At 37.2% G+C, this 15740-nt stretch overlaps 1 protein-coding gene across 1 annotated transcript; it reads left to right on the top strand.

Moving 5' to 3' along the window:
* Positions 1-5848: 5848 nt before the first annotated feature.
* On the top strand, positions 5849-14463 carry LOC146314244 (G-protein coupled receptor family C group 6 member A-like). Its single transcript, XM_084737069.1, has 7 exons — positions 5849-6030; positions 6133-6299; positions 7084-7202; positions 7868-8650; positions 10229-10444; positions 11918-12044; positions 13295-14463. The coding sequence occupies exons 1-7, from the start codon at positions 5849-5851 to the stop codon at positions 14461-14463; spliced, it is 2763 nt and encodes a 920-aa protein (XP_084593195.1).
* The last annotated feature ends 1277 nt before the right edge of the window (positions 14464-15740 follow it).

Here is a 15740-nt window from a genome sequence, read left to right as displayed (position 1 = left end):
AAATAGAATATTGACAACTCAGACCCATTTTTAAATTGTTTTCCCAAAAGGAGACGAGAGAAAACACAGAAGGATGCTGTCTGTGTGGGACAAACATGAAAAAAAATATATAAGGCAAAGTGTCTCAAACTATGTGCAGCATGTAAACACGTTTTTGATCTGTGATGTCATTGATGCAGCTTCAACTACAGGGTGCTTTGTTGAAATTACAACCCACGACACTTTAGACCTTAACAGCACAGTGAAGTGGCACTGGAAGGGGTGCCAGGAAGGGTGGGACAATATATGATGACGCTTTTGTGATTTGTACCTGCTGTTTTTGTGTTGTTGATGTTATCACACTACCAAATGTAATGACTGCTGCATCTTAACATAGAAGAAAGCTATGTTAAGAAAGAAAGAGTTATTCCAGAGCCCAGGTTGATTTCTTCAATTTCCTGACTGACTTTCGTTACTGACTTTCACAATTAGGCCAATATGAAACAGAATAAAGCAGCAAATCCTCATGTTTGAGAAACTGTAACCAGTAAATATTTGCTGCATGTTTGCTCGACAGTTTACTAATATGTTTAATTGATTGTAAATATTTTCTATTAACCCATTAATCATGTAATCAGATGATCACTTCAGCTCTACACAGTAAACTCACAGGCCTGTCATTGCTACAGATTGTCATTTCAACAACTAAGCTTTTTTTTTTTTTTTACACAACTTTTTAATCCTGCAAGTAAAGATTAAATCAGAGAATGTTACTTAAGATGTTAATTTACTTCAAATCAGCTTGGAGGAACTGTGGAAACTGTAGTGTCTTTTGATGTAGTGAAAGCCCGCATGTTCTTGGTTTCAGTGGCGAGAGAAGTTTCAGTTCTTTTGCTTACAGCTACGACATGGAATTTGCATACTGTTTGGTTTTGGAGGCCCCTGGAGACAAATGTGGTTATATTTCTACCAACACACCATAACCACAAAATATAGTGTTAAAAATTCAATTATCTAAAGAAAAATATCGCCCTGTCTACTATTCAGTGTAACTTTGGTTGGAACAGGCACTTTCCATAAATGCAGAGTATACCTATGTAGAAATATCCAGTCTTCTCACTGATGGTCTTGTCAACTTATGAAGGTCAAATAGAGGCATTAGTATTAAATCTACACTGTTTCAAAACTAGTTAAAACTCCTAAAAAGCACTCCGTAAAAGCAGCAAAATTACAGTGTAGAAATACTCTTTTACAAATAAGAGTCCTGAATTCCAAATCTTAAATATTTAAATTGTCTCTTGTCATGCAGCAAATAACACCTCTCTGGTTATTTTATTATATATTATATCCTGGGAAGCTTTTTGTAGCAGGCAGAGCTGAAGCAAGTATTAACTATGTATATTGTTGGGCGGTTTATTCAGCAACAATGTATTCTATTTTAATTTAATACAATGCATTGCATAATTGTACTTATTTACATTACACCACTGCTTGGTCAATTGAGTATATTTAGAAAGATGTGTGGCATCATAATTTCAACTGTGGTTTTTAATTTTTCTTTAGATTAATCCCATAATTACAGGATTTTGTCACGCTGCACCATGACTTGGCCCGGAAGCAAAGAGAAAACAACTGTCAGTGTCTGTCTGTGTAGTTTCAGTTCTTATGGTCTGGATTCCATGTCAAATCCCAGTCGTCACACGTCATTAACAGAGACCTCGGCTCCACCCACCCCGAAACAGATGAACCATGTTCTGTGAGTCACGCGGACGCAGTTACGGTACAAGTTGTAACATCTAGTTATGATAGGACTGCTGACTTTTGTCTTTGATGTCAGACATTAAAACTGACAATGGACAAATTTACAACTTAGCTGACAATTTGTGTAATGTGTATGCTCTTCCTACATAGTATGCTTTCATGTATCATTATTATCATCATCATTATTATTATTATAGAATTTAAGTTATTATAAGTATACTTGAACCTTTTTGCTTAATGTAAAGTATATTTAAAGTGCACTTTTAAAACATGTACTGCAAAATAGATCATTAAGTTAATCTTGAAAGCCCTAAAAATAAAGATACTAATTGTGTATTACTTAAAGTGGAACTTAAACGTTTTTTGTATAGTGTACTTTATTATAAGTGTATTATGACTTGTACATTACTGTACTTTTAAAACATATACTAGATTGCATACATTTATGGTTATATGTTAGTTTTTTGAAAAGAATACTACTTTACTATACAACTATACTGTACTTACTGTACTAATAGTATGCTTTATTAAGGTGTGCTTTAATTTCACTTTGTTCTAAGTGTATTTAAGTATGCTTAGAAAAAAATGCACTTCAAGATAATTTTATTTAAAGCGGTTTTGTCAGTGTACTTAGTAACACAAACAGGAAAATACTTTAATTTCATTAATACAGCATGTATGTTAGTAAATACACAGCCATATACTTTAAGTGTACAACGATTACTTGAAGTTGTTCCACTTCAGCGCATAAATATGAAAATAAATACACTGAAAATTGTGCTTTTCTACAATTTAATTGCAACTACAATACACTCGGTACAAAACGAAGTTGTTCCAAAATAGCAACTTGAAGTTAACTAATCATTAACAAACTTTAACTATACAGTTGATTAGTCTGACTGCACATATATTTAAGTATGTTTAAAACTGAATATACTCAATATTTATTTTTCTCCGGGGTTAGTTTTGCTCCAAGTATTTCTCGCGACACTACAAAGACAACCTCATATTTTTCTGACAGCTGTTTGCTACTTTGACAGTTTGACTGAACACACTGTGACAAGCGATCAATATGTTATGACACTACAGACAGACACCAAGTTTAAAGTTGAACAAAAGCATGTTATGTTGTATTAAACAGAATAATTAAAGTAACAATTACGCGAAAGCTACAGAAAAGTTTGCTAATGCTAATGAGGTATGTTGAGCAAGCTTGCCAACTGGCTGTTGTTACACCCGTTAGCATGACTAGGTTAAATTTTCTCGTCCAGAAATAGCACAAAACTTGTTTCCAGGTCATTTACGTGGATATATAATATGTGGCCTCTCCTACCTGTATTTTTGTATTTTATCTTGCCGAGAAGGAATCTTCCTTGTACTGTAAACAATCTAAATATGACTGTTGAAACTTCGCATCCGCTCCCTCCCATTTATGTGGTCGTGTCTAGAAGGGAACCCCGGACCCGCTGCAGATCTCGCGAGAACAGAAACTTGATCCAAACTATCATCTTTCTCTATCCCTAACCTATGTCCCTAAAGCTAATCGAATTTTAACTACAGTATTGTCACATTATAAAACATAATTAGTTTGTACAACTTACACAATAAAGAAATCACGCGTACAAATGTCGCGAGAGTTTCACAAATTACGGGATCCCTTCTAGGCAGTACTCATTTACGTCCCGCACTTGCGCAGATGGTTTAGCAGTGACAGCCGTCTTGTGTTCAGGCTTGTAGCACCCAATAATGTAATAATTTACTGAAAATGTAATAAAATTTGCACTTAACTCAATCGAAAATGTAATAAAACCCAATAATGTAATAACTTGACCAATAATGTAATAAAATATTCTGACTGATATTGTAATAACATTTTTACCGATAATGTAATACCTTTATTACATTATTGGAGATTTATTACATTTTCAGGTGGGTCTTTTTTTGAAAAAAAAAATGATAATGTAAAACTTGACACATAATGTAATATAGAGGTCTATATTTTGTGTTTTGAGAATCTAAATACACTGACTTTGAAACAAGAGAATAACTATTGCTTTTCCAACGAATCACTACCTCGTGAAAACAACCACAAACCAACAAAACAAATTTAAGTAATACTTCATTTGACGAGGGTATGCATAACTATTCATAACACCAACACATTATTTAAAATTTGACATAAATATATCCTCTCATCACTTTGAATGAGCATATATATATGTGTGTGTGTGTATATATATACGTATATATATATATATGTGTATATATATATACACACACGTATATATATATATATATATATACACACACACACACACACATATATATATATATATATCATTCTAACAATTGGGTTAGTAGTTTACAGCTGCTTGAGGTTAATCACATGTTTTGTGTGTAAAACCCTAATCTTCAAAATTACATGGAACTGCTAGTTGTTAAAGTAAGTGGAGTAAAGAGTATCTCCCTCTGAAATGTGGAGTATTATAGTATGTATTGGAAATACTAGTGAAGGACAAGTAGGTCTACCTCAGACTTGTTCTTAGTTACTTTCCACGACTGCATAATTTATGGCTTTCTTTAACATGGTGAGGGATAAACTGTAAACATTTAATCTGGTTTAAATGTTCTCACTTTAAAGAGTCAATTTTTCTGCAAAAAACCTATATGATCATGTATTAAAAACATACAATAAGTTTCCATAATACACTTTTTATTCAGAATACATAAAACAGGGTTTGCATTGCATTCTAGGAAGTCTGCTAAACTGCTGATCATTTTTCTTTTCAAACTTAATTAAATTAAATTAAATGAATTAAATTATGCATACATCTCAGTTTAGTTTATGTAAGTTTTGACTCATAATAGATGTATGGCAGAAAATTCAGGTTTAATTTTTTTTGTTTTCTATGTGTTTTGTTAGGACAGCAAAGTAATGGGAAATGAGCCAACAGAGACAAGGACATACTAGTAGGCTAATTAACAAAACAAAAATAGTCTATAGACACACCCATAAAAGCTAAATCAAAAAGATAGTTGAAAATAGATCACAGAACAGGCTTTTCTACTTGAGAAATCATCTTACTTTTTCTTTTTGCCAAGTTTAAGTTATACTTAAATATATACTGCTGGCATCAAGCAGTAATTGCACTAAATTGTCACCAAAGTTGTTTAGTTTACACAAAGTGAGTAGGACTGGCACTGAGAAAATTACAACTCAACTGGCCAAGGTAAGCAGGATTTGACAGGTGCTGTTTGGAAATGCACCAGAAAAAAAGTTGATTGTTGAGTCTCATTCCCAGGACGTCAAATGCTGACGTTTTGTTTGGGTCATTCGTCCTGAGTGCAGCAAATAATGACCAAATAAGAAGGAACAGGCAAAGGGTGAGGTCTCTGCAGATGCAGGAGCTGCCATGTGCTTCTGGTGAATCATCGGTGAGAGATTATTTTCATATGAATGTCTTTGTGGTTTTGGGAGAAACTCCTGCATAGTTTGCCTTCAGACAGTATTGTATTGCTTGTGTGTGTGTGTGTGTGTGTGTGTGCGTGCTCTCTGTAGGCATGAGTGAGCATCCTGGGCATCAGCCAAAACTTAGCTAGTGTCAAAGACTGTTGGCACTGTAGGGGAGCTAAAGAAAGGTGATGTGTGCAGGAAGACCCGTCATTCTTTGGGACTTCCCTGAAAACATGTTCCAAGTCCTTTACATAGAAATCAATCCACATACTGTTACAGTCAACCAAGATTGTAGGGGAAGGTCTCTTGTTATCTCATTGCATCTAAAATGTGAGCTATGGGCTGGGTCCGGGTTGACTTTGAGAATTTTCCTGAGATTGTATCTTAAAAATACGTTGTGTGATATACTTAACCTTCTCCTGAATAATTTTCATGTGATCTGTAATTATAGTACCAGGAAGACATTGTTTACATTCCACACGCATTAACACAGGTGACATCTTATAAAGAAGATTCAAGTTCAAGAAGTCAGTTGACAGACTGTTTCCTGCAGCCACACCAGACAGACGAACACACCTGAGATCTGAGATAAGATTTTGGTAAACGGAGAAACTCTGAGGCAGATTTGAGCTGACTACACAAGACCACAGGAAGATGACACATTATTTTACTTTCTTCATCTTTGCCTCAGTTTTATTACTTCAGTTTTTTAGTACCACAGGTTCTGATAGTGCCACGGCTCCAGGTGACATTATTATTGGGGGGCTGTTTCCAATACATGAAAGCGTTAAAGTTGCTGATGGAGAAGATGGCAGCGAGAGAAGGATTTGTAACAGGTAACTTTTGTTATGGGTTACTCATCAGTACACTGAGTAGTAACTGTGTTAATGAGTGTGTAGAGTGCATGTGAATGTAATATGTATGACTGCATCACGCAGGTTCAGCACGGCTCGGCTGGTCCAGTCTCTGATAATGGTGCAGGCGGTGGAGGAGGTCAACAGGAGGCAGGTGATGGGGAACCTGACCCTTGGATATCATATAGTGGACTCCTGCTCTGACGTTACCACTGCCCTGCTGAACACCCTGTCCTTCATGAGGAGGAAGGGTGAGTTGTCTCAGCACCAGAAATGTGTCATGACGAACACCCATCAATAACTGTGCTGCAAAAACTAAAATACCAACAAATATGTTTATATATAGCAATAGAAATCATATTTTTAAAGCCCTTGTTTCAGTAATATATGTTGTAGAAAATAAAGTTATAAAGGACTAGTTTTGTTAATGTTTGTCTTATTGTTATAAGCTAAATCTAAAATAAAATAAATAGTCTGTTTAGTTTAGAAAGCATTAGTGTCACAAAGTCTGACTTTGACCACCTTTGAATCACAGGAAGATAGTATGACTTAAATATGAAGATAAAAAAAAAATAATGAAACTATATATTTATTAAAATATTTTAATGCACAGCAATTGATTTGATGAAATCGTTAGCAATGGTTTAACTAATTGTTTTGCTGCATTAAAATTCAAAAGAATTACAGACAAAATGAATAATATAATATAATATAATATAATAGACCATACATTGCTAAGATAATCCATCCACCCCTGTGTTGAGATGCTGATTAAACAATTATTGCACAGTTGTGCCTTAGACTGGTCACAATAAAAGGCCACTCTAAAATTTACAGCTTGCTTTTGAAAATATTAAAATTAATAATAAATTTGTGAACAGAATTTGAGAGGAATAAATCTTTTGTGTGCAAAGAAAAAGTCTTAGTTTTTTTTTTTTTTTTACCTCACTGTGTGAAAAATGGAAACAAAAGGTATTGCCTTTATATTTTTTGTGAGTGTATATGTTAATTGGTATTAATATATTACATCAACAGACTCCAGGGTGGACGGTGCAGGGCAGCCCTCTCCACCTGTGTTGGCTGTCATCGGAGGTTACCACTCAGAGCTATCGATAGCAGTTACAAGGCACCTCAACCTGGAGAACATCCCTCAGGTATGACTGAGCTTAAAGACTCTTCATTTTTAAGTAAAGCTGATTAATTTTTGATGATAGATTATACATTTATAAACCTAGTTGGTAATTATAAAACAGTTTGTCCTTTTGGGAAATGGGCCTATTCACTTCCTTGGTGAGTTACAACAGAAAATTCATACCGCTCCCATGTCTGTACGGTAAAACGATTGAACTTGGACCAGCAGCTGGTAAGGGGATTACAGAAAGTAAAAACCTGTCTAAAAACCAGTGTGTAAAAACAACATGGGAGTTAAAATGACAAAAGGATTTGCGAGCTGTAGCCACTTCTTGGCCAGGTGCAATATCTTCCTTGTCATCACAATGAGGCATATGAGGCCAGGCAACCAGCAGAAACTCCAGAAAGTGACTTCTCCTGGCCAAGAGACAGTCCAGCACGTCACTCCTCGTCATTTTTACAAGATTAATCAAATGAGACCTTTTATCTTTGGACTGAGCCAGGCTAGCTATTTCCCCCTGCTTTTAGTCATTATGAAATGAAAGTTGATGTGAGGTCAATTAGCCTATTTTCCAAATGTATCCATTAAAACTATTGCATTAAAATATATCAAGTATATGAATGATGAAATTTGTCACATCATTACTGTGCTGTCTAGTGGGACTAATGCTTTGTAATGTTCCCATAGATTAGTTATGGTGCAACCTGTGGTCTCCTGAGTGATAAAACACGTTTTCCAAGTTTTATGAGAACTGTACCGGAGGACGATCACCAAGTACGTGCCATCATCAACATTCTTAAAAGCCACCAATGGAATTGGGTTGGTGTGGTGGCACCCGACAGTGACTATGGTCGCTATGCAGTTGAACGTCTCGAGGAGCACGCAAAAGACAACAACATCTGCTTTGCCTTCACCTCTATTCTTCCAGATGTTTTGGGTGACAGTGCACTCAAGCGTCACATCAAAGCTACGGTCAAAAGCATTATTGAAAATGAAAACGTCAAGGTCATTGTGTCCTTTGCCAAACCTTACCATATGATCAACCTTTTTAAAAGTCTTCTGAAGGATCCTCGGGGCAGGGGGAAGGTCTGGGTGGCCAGCGATAATTGGTCATTATCAGCTGATGTACTGGGAAGCTGGGCTTTGAGGGACGCAGGAACAATCTTTGGCACCACACTAAAATCTGGCAACACAACCAGACTCAAGCGGTATCTCAGTAATCTTGATGTAAACCCTGAACATCACAAGAACAATTCATTCTTGTATGAGTTTCTAAAGAGAAAACAGAAACAGGTGCAAAGAGCAAAGCCAGTAAAGCCCAATAACACAGCCACGGAGGTATTAATGAAGATGATTCATCCATATGCTGTATTCAGTATTGAGCTGGCAGTGAGAGCTGTTGCTCAGGCTGTTGCAGACCTCTGCATCAACAGGGACTGTGTGACAAGCCAGAGATTACAACCTTTGGAGGTGAGTACAATCACACACATACACACAGATATGTACACAATGAAACCACATTTAAAAGAGGCTATAATCAATATTTTTGTATTAATATTGGAGTATCTGTCTATGTTAAAGGGGTCTGCTCTATGGAGCTTCATACTGTTTCTAATTTGCCCTTCCTAAGTCCCACCCCTTTTAGAACCTCAGTCAACTTTCTGCTTTTCTGTTTCCTGCATTTAAATACATTATGTACTGGGCTAGACCAAAATCAAATAAAATTTATAGGATGCTTAAAAGATGTTGCCGGGGAACCCGTAAAAGTGACATGTATATAGGCCTATAGTCATATCTTAAGTTAGTTCAGTTAAAAACACAAGCTAACTAGCTAGCTAATCACATTAATCATTTGTTAGCTAGTCAAAAATAAGATGTGACAATATGTTGTTTTCATAAGTTCCATCAACAATATCTTTTGAAAATAAAAAAAAAAAAAAAATTCAACCTTGATAAACCTAGTACATAGCATACATAGAAAACAGGTAAGGAGAAAGTTAAGCAATGTTCGGCGGGGGGCCAAGCTTGCTCGTTGGAGGACAGAGACAAAAGAGCCGAGACTTAGGTAAGGTCTTATTGTGCCAGAAAACTTGTTTTGCGGGATGTTGCCATGCATGCTTAAGTGAGATTATGGGTGAGTTCTGTGACAGTTTGAGCCTGTAAATCCATGTAAGATTTTACTCACCTGTCTTCAGATCAACTTTATCAGTCACTGAGGAAGCTACAATTCATCCACCTCTGTACTTTCCTCTTCTCACATGTGATATAGTTTATATTTTCCAGCATAACGTTATGATGGTCAATTGCATGGAAGTCTCATACTAGTTGCAGTTGCAGTCGTGCCAGCAGTACAAGGAAACAAAATCTCTGTATCTTCGCAAATTGATGATCACATAAATAGAAAAGATCATCTCAAATTACAATCAGGTATGAGATCTCCAGAATACTTCATTTTGGGATTAAGGCAAAGATTAGGTTAATAAATAACTTCTTATGTTACAATTTTGTAGTTTATCCAAAAAGCGACATAATGACGCAAAGCGAGTCAACATTCTGTGTGACACAGGACGTAAGGCACCACCCCCAGGCGAAATACTGTGTTTTTAGGGGAGTCCCGTTTTCATTCACTCTCAATGCTCCTATGGCATCATTTTCAGCCACAGCAGACAGTTATTGTCAGCAAAAACTCTAAAACCCCATCATGCACTACCTGTCCAGCACCAAACCACAGAGAGGCACAGATAGCACCTAGGTAGTTGTCGGATGGCAAAACAGAACTAAAATAAGAGTGAGTATTAGATTTACATTCATCACATGACCCCAAATGAATGCTTATGATGATTCTTATCGCTGGATAAGACCATTGTTTGCTAACAAGTTTACCATATAAATTTTATTTTATGAGATGATAATATGTCAGTCTTGTACATACACTTCCCCCAAGTGGCTAAAAAAACCCCCAGTTATTCCAGATTTATGATATACAACATAAAATGCTTGAAATGAAAGTCACAAATTCACACAATTTTCAATAATTTGCACTTTCAGCTGCGAGGAGCCTTGAGGAAAGCAATGTTCCACATGGATGGGAAAAACTATACATTCGATAATAGGGGTGACCTCAACTCAGGATATGATGTCATCCTGTGGAAGCAGACCCCAACCTTTGTGGATGTGTATTACATTGTAGCTAATTATAGTATAGAAAACCAGAAGCTGACTTTCATCTCACAAAAAACATATCAAGATGTCCAGCGTGTCATAGTAAGTATTTGCCCTCTCCTAATGAGTTATTTTACTATTTATTATTTATTCATCGCTCTTACATATATACAGTACACATTAGCAGCGTGACTTTATAGATGGCGATGTCAGGCGATACATAGTCTCACATGGCCAGACTGCTTTTCTCACATTAAAACAATAACAAAAGATGTAGTTTGATGACAAATTTTAAACAACCACTATAGCTGATGAAACGCTATCTTATGTGACTCAGGCATGTTCATGGAGGTATTATTTAAGTTAAATTCACATTATATTTACTCACATTCATTTACTTCCTTCTTCACTCTCTGCTGTAACTGATGTATCTTGTGTTTTCCCAGAATTTATAGCAATTAGCTACTAGCTAGCTTCAGTTAGTAGGAAACACACCTTTACCTTGAATAAATTATGGATGTCTCTGGATTGGAACATTGCTGCAAACATTTGGGATAATGTTAGTATACAACTCAACAAAACATATAATAAAAGGCCAGTATTTTTAGACATTTTAATGCAGAAATGTTACATATTATAGCTTTAATTGATGGTATGTGGAGAGGCAAGCCCAGATATTAAAATGGTTAAATCCCTGCAAAAGAAGGTAACAGCTGTTAGCTTGTTTGCGTTCGTACCTTGCCATTTTCAGCATGTAGGTTGGTAGTACACAAACACAGTAGCACAGTACACAAACAAGGTGCAGCCTGAAGTAGGCTTATACCAGCAGAGTACATCCTGTGAGTCAGACTAGTTGATCTACTACTTTGGCGGTGCTCACTTAACACTAACTGTTGGATGGATGGGCATGAAACTGTGTAGTTAAATTTTATTGACTTTTGTGATCCCCTGACTTTTACTTTAGCGCCATTTAAGCTAAGCTCAGCATGTTAATGGTTTGTTCCATGTATCTCAGAGGTCAGACATCTGAGCTGGGAATGATGTCACCCCATAGTTGACCATGTTCCAGGACAAGTCTAAAAAAAGAATCTGTATATGCTTGATAACAACACATTACATGGTGCATAGTGCATACAAGCACAATATCTCTGCAGGAATGTTGGACAGTAGTGTGTGTATGACTAATTTAATGAGTCACAAAAGTAAGAGAGCTAATAAACCACTTTCACTACTGTTGATGCACGGAGCAGCCATCCTGGATTTTGTGGTCGCAGTTGGTGAGGTTCCTTCAACTTTCCAAATTACAAATCCAAATTCAGAAATTCAGATTTCCCAGTTGAAATGGAACACATCATAATATTATCATTGTGATCAAGTTAGCATGCCAATCTTAGCACCATGCTCTGTTTGAGTGCAGCTTCACTGAGCTGCCAGCGTGATTGTAGACTTATGTTTTGTCTTGTTTTGTTTCACCAACGTTTTAACTGTTGTGTTCTTCATACTTCTCGATCACTGTACAGTATATTAATGAACTGTACCAAGAAGTGCATGATGATGATACTTCCTCTTTCTCAGGGAGATGTGACTTCCAGGTGCTCAAACAGCTGTGCTCCAGGTTTCAGGAAGAAGTCAGCTGAGGGCCAGCCTGTTTGCTGCTATGATTGTCACCCCTGTCCTGCTGACCACTTTTCCAATACCAATGGTGAGTATAAAACTAAACACCAGTAATATAAACCTTTTTTCCCCAGCAGCCATTTTGACATGAAATAGTAGAGAGAAAGTTCAAGCAAAGTCAAGTTTTGGGAAAATGCCCAGCTTTGCCCTCTTTTGCTTTCTTTCATGAACTTAGCTTCAACATCAGGGTCAGGCTTGCAGTTCAGTGCACAGCTGTGGGCAACCAAGGTTTAGACAGAGTAAGGAGAGAGAGGGCTAATCAGAGACATAAAATGTTATTTTCTAGGGGTGTCACAATTCTCTAAATCATTCATTCTCAAATTTAAGATTGCCTCAGACCAATCTGAAATCTGAAAATGGTCCACCCAAACCTTTAATCACAACTCTGATCGAACACCAGACCAATTGTGCCAATGACAAGATATATGATGCTTTCTGGTGTTAATTTGATTGATCACCATATACAGTGTCGCACTCGTTAAACTAGGTCAGATAAATGAAGAACAGCATGTCATTTAAATCCCATGCCTCTGTTTAAGTAATGATTACTTTTGTAAAATTGTTCCTAGATATTTTATGGTAAATTCAAAGTTATAAAATAGAAACTTAAAATATTTTATTTATTTTTCATGACTTCTCAAGGCCCACCTGCAGGGCCTTCACAGCCAGTTCACACTCTGGGAATCACAGCTCTAAATCCTCGATTAGATGTGACTTTTGAGTTTTAATTTTAAGGTCATGATTCTTTTTTTTTTTTTCTCTATACGCATGTATCCATGTGTGCATTCATTCACACACCTGACACATGCAACCACAACCACACACATGCTTCACCTCTGTGGCTTAAGTGTAGGGAGTGGGACTAATTTGCAGCCCTGTCATGAGATGTGAAAGGGGAGTGACTGAAGTAAGGAGGCAGGGCTAATTTGCACTATTGAAACAGGAATTCTCAGCTGAGAGCAATGATGACTCCCAAATTTGTCTATGTCTTTCGCAATGAACAGTTCATGAGTTATGAAAGAGGGTGTGGCTTAAGTACATTCAGACAGAATGAGGCCTTAATTTGTATCATTGGTTACACCTGTGTTTACCCCACTACTTCATGGCTGCTGTGAAAAAGGTCTATTGACGACCTGCATAAAGCAATGAATAACAAAATAAAGTAATCTCTGTAAGACAACTCTACTAATACAATGAAGCCTGTCACCTTTTTAAACTATAAAGAATATAAAGAAAGTATATCAAACATTAAGATGTGCATTCATCCTCTGTTTGCAGACTCCACAGATTGTCAACAGTGTAATGTCAGCACCCATTACTCCGTCATGGGAAGTGACAGGTGTCTCCTAAAGAAAACTGTCTTCCTGAAGTGGAACGATAAGTATCACGACACACTGCTGGCATTCACTGCTCTCGGGGCACTGCTTACCCTTCTTGTTGGGATCATCTTCCTTGCACGCTGGAATACCCCTGTTGTGCGTGCATCTGTGGGCCCCATCTGCATCATCCTCCTCTTCTCCCTCTTGGGCACGTTTGTGAGCATGATATTATTTGGTGGTGAACCCGAAGACTGGCAGTGCAAAGCACGGCAGGTACTGTTTGGCTTGAGCTTCACCCTGTGTGTCTCCTGCATTATGGTCAAGTCCTTCAAGATCATCTTGGCCTTTGAGTTTGACCCTGGCGTGAAGAGAGTCCTGGAGAAGCTCTACAAGCCTTACCTCATTATCACAGCATGCCTGTCAGGACAAGTGCTCATCTGTGCCCTGTGGCTGACACTTAAGTCTCCTAGGCCCGAATTTGCAGCAGAAAACAAAGAGGAACGACTGCTCTTTTGCAATGAGATGTCGAATCCCGCATTTGGAGCCATGTTGTGCTACATTGGTGTTTTGGCTCTCATCTGTTTTGTTGTTGCTTTCAAGAGCAGAAAGCTGCCTCAAAGTTACAATGATGCAAAGTTCATCACCTTCTCTATGCTGATTTACTTCATTTGCTGGATCATCTTTGGCCCAATTCACGTCAGCGTCAAGGGACGGTACCTCCCAGCAGTGGAGATGGTTGTCATCCTGATCTCAGCCTATGGCATCCTGTTCTGTCAGTTCTTCACAAAGTGTTACATTATTCTGTTCAAGCAGGAGGCAAACACAGAGAGTGCGTTCCGCCGAGATATTAGAAGTTATTCCTTGGGTAGCACCCCAGATGTGGAAAGAAGGAACTGGGTCTCATCACCATTGAGCCCCGAAGGGATCCAAAACCCTGCTTTAAATGTGGAGTCATCAACATCACATTCACTGCCATTAGAGCCACAGACTGATCAAAGCCTGTCCATGAGCTCGGGTCAGTCATCATGCTCTCCTTCTCCAGTCGGCAACCCACTGCTCACCAGTCTGCAGAATTACCACAGCTGTAATAAGAAACCATTAAGAAGATCTCTGAGCTTACCAGGATAACTACCAAAGTGAATCACAATACTTTAAAAATGCATTAAAAAGTGTAATGGTTAAAATATTATTAGGGCCTCCACTAACATTTTCAATAGTGATTAGCTTCTTATTTTCTAAATTTATTGATTTGTCTATAAAGTGCTAGAAAAGAATGAAAATAATTATCCAAATTGATTTTGTGGCCAACAGTCTAAAAGGCAAGGATTTTCACTTCGCAATGATATCAAGAAAAACACCAAATCCTTCTATTTTTTTTATATAGTTTCTGTTTTTCTGGCTGTCCACATCTCTGAAGTCCTCTCTTGGACCTACAACACTTAAATCCTGGTCGAGAAGTCTCAAGAAGGCCCGTCTGTGAACTTCTACCGCTGCACCACCGAGAGCATTCTTGCTAAGTGCATTTCAGCATGGTACGGGAACAGCTCTGTCTCCGACTGAAAAGCACTGAAGAGACATTTAAAACTTCTGATAGTCACTCTCTTTTGCACTAGAACTTTCTCTGCCTCTCTGGCAGCTGGCTTGCACTCACTTACCTTAGCCACACTACTGCATACACTCACCTGCATTATTTATGCTCTAATTTACCGATATATATTTATACCACTGTCCACACTATATATACCAGGGGCCTGCCGCACAAAACACTGTAAATATTACACTTAAGGCTGAATTTCTCCTTTGCTTTGGGACTTTCTCAAAGGTGTTGCACAGAATCACTTAAATGTTTTTGTGGAAAAACCTTTTACATCTACAGTTTCCATGGAGGATGTTTATTTGTTTGTTTGCAAAGGTGCTTGTTATACTCTCCATCTAAGAGGTCCAAAAGATTATGCTAACATGTCTATTCTGGCCAAAAAAGATAGTTCAGTATGTACAGGAAGAAATCCATTAAAATGTGTAAGAATAACTGAATAACATAAATATTTAACTTAAAATTAACTTACAGCTTCTTTAACTAACTGTTAAGGCTAGACTAATTGTTAGCTTATATGACTGACAGTGAAATAAGTCTTTGTACAGAAGTCATTTATAATAGAAATTACATCTTCTCTTGACTTAATTGGTTAATTTATTGTTGATTTCATTACACATTAGACATAAACTAAACCATGACAATAACTTTAGGCAATGTTGTAGCCTAACATGAAGCAGACTTAATGACAACTAGCCATCTTATTTATTTAGACGGTAGCCTAATGTGCTGTAAAAATAAATATTTTTAATTTCTTCTCATAAACCCGGCCATGTTGCAGTTTAGTCAAAGGTACCTCAGATTTTTTTCT

The sequence above is a fragment of the Lutjanus erythropterus genome, chromosome 15 (assembly GCF_056507025.1).
Source record: "Lutjanus erythropterus isolate fLutEry1 chromosome 15, fLutEry1.hap2, whole genome shotgun sequence".
Lineage (NCBI taxonomy): Eukaryota > Metazoa > Chordata > Actinopteri > Lutjaniformes > Lutjanidae > Lutjanus > Lutjanus erythropterus.
The sequence above is the reverse complement of the archived record's forward strand: the minus strand, read 5'-3'. Positions and strand labels throughout refer to the sequence as shown.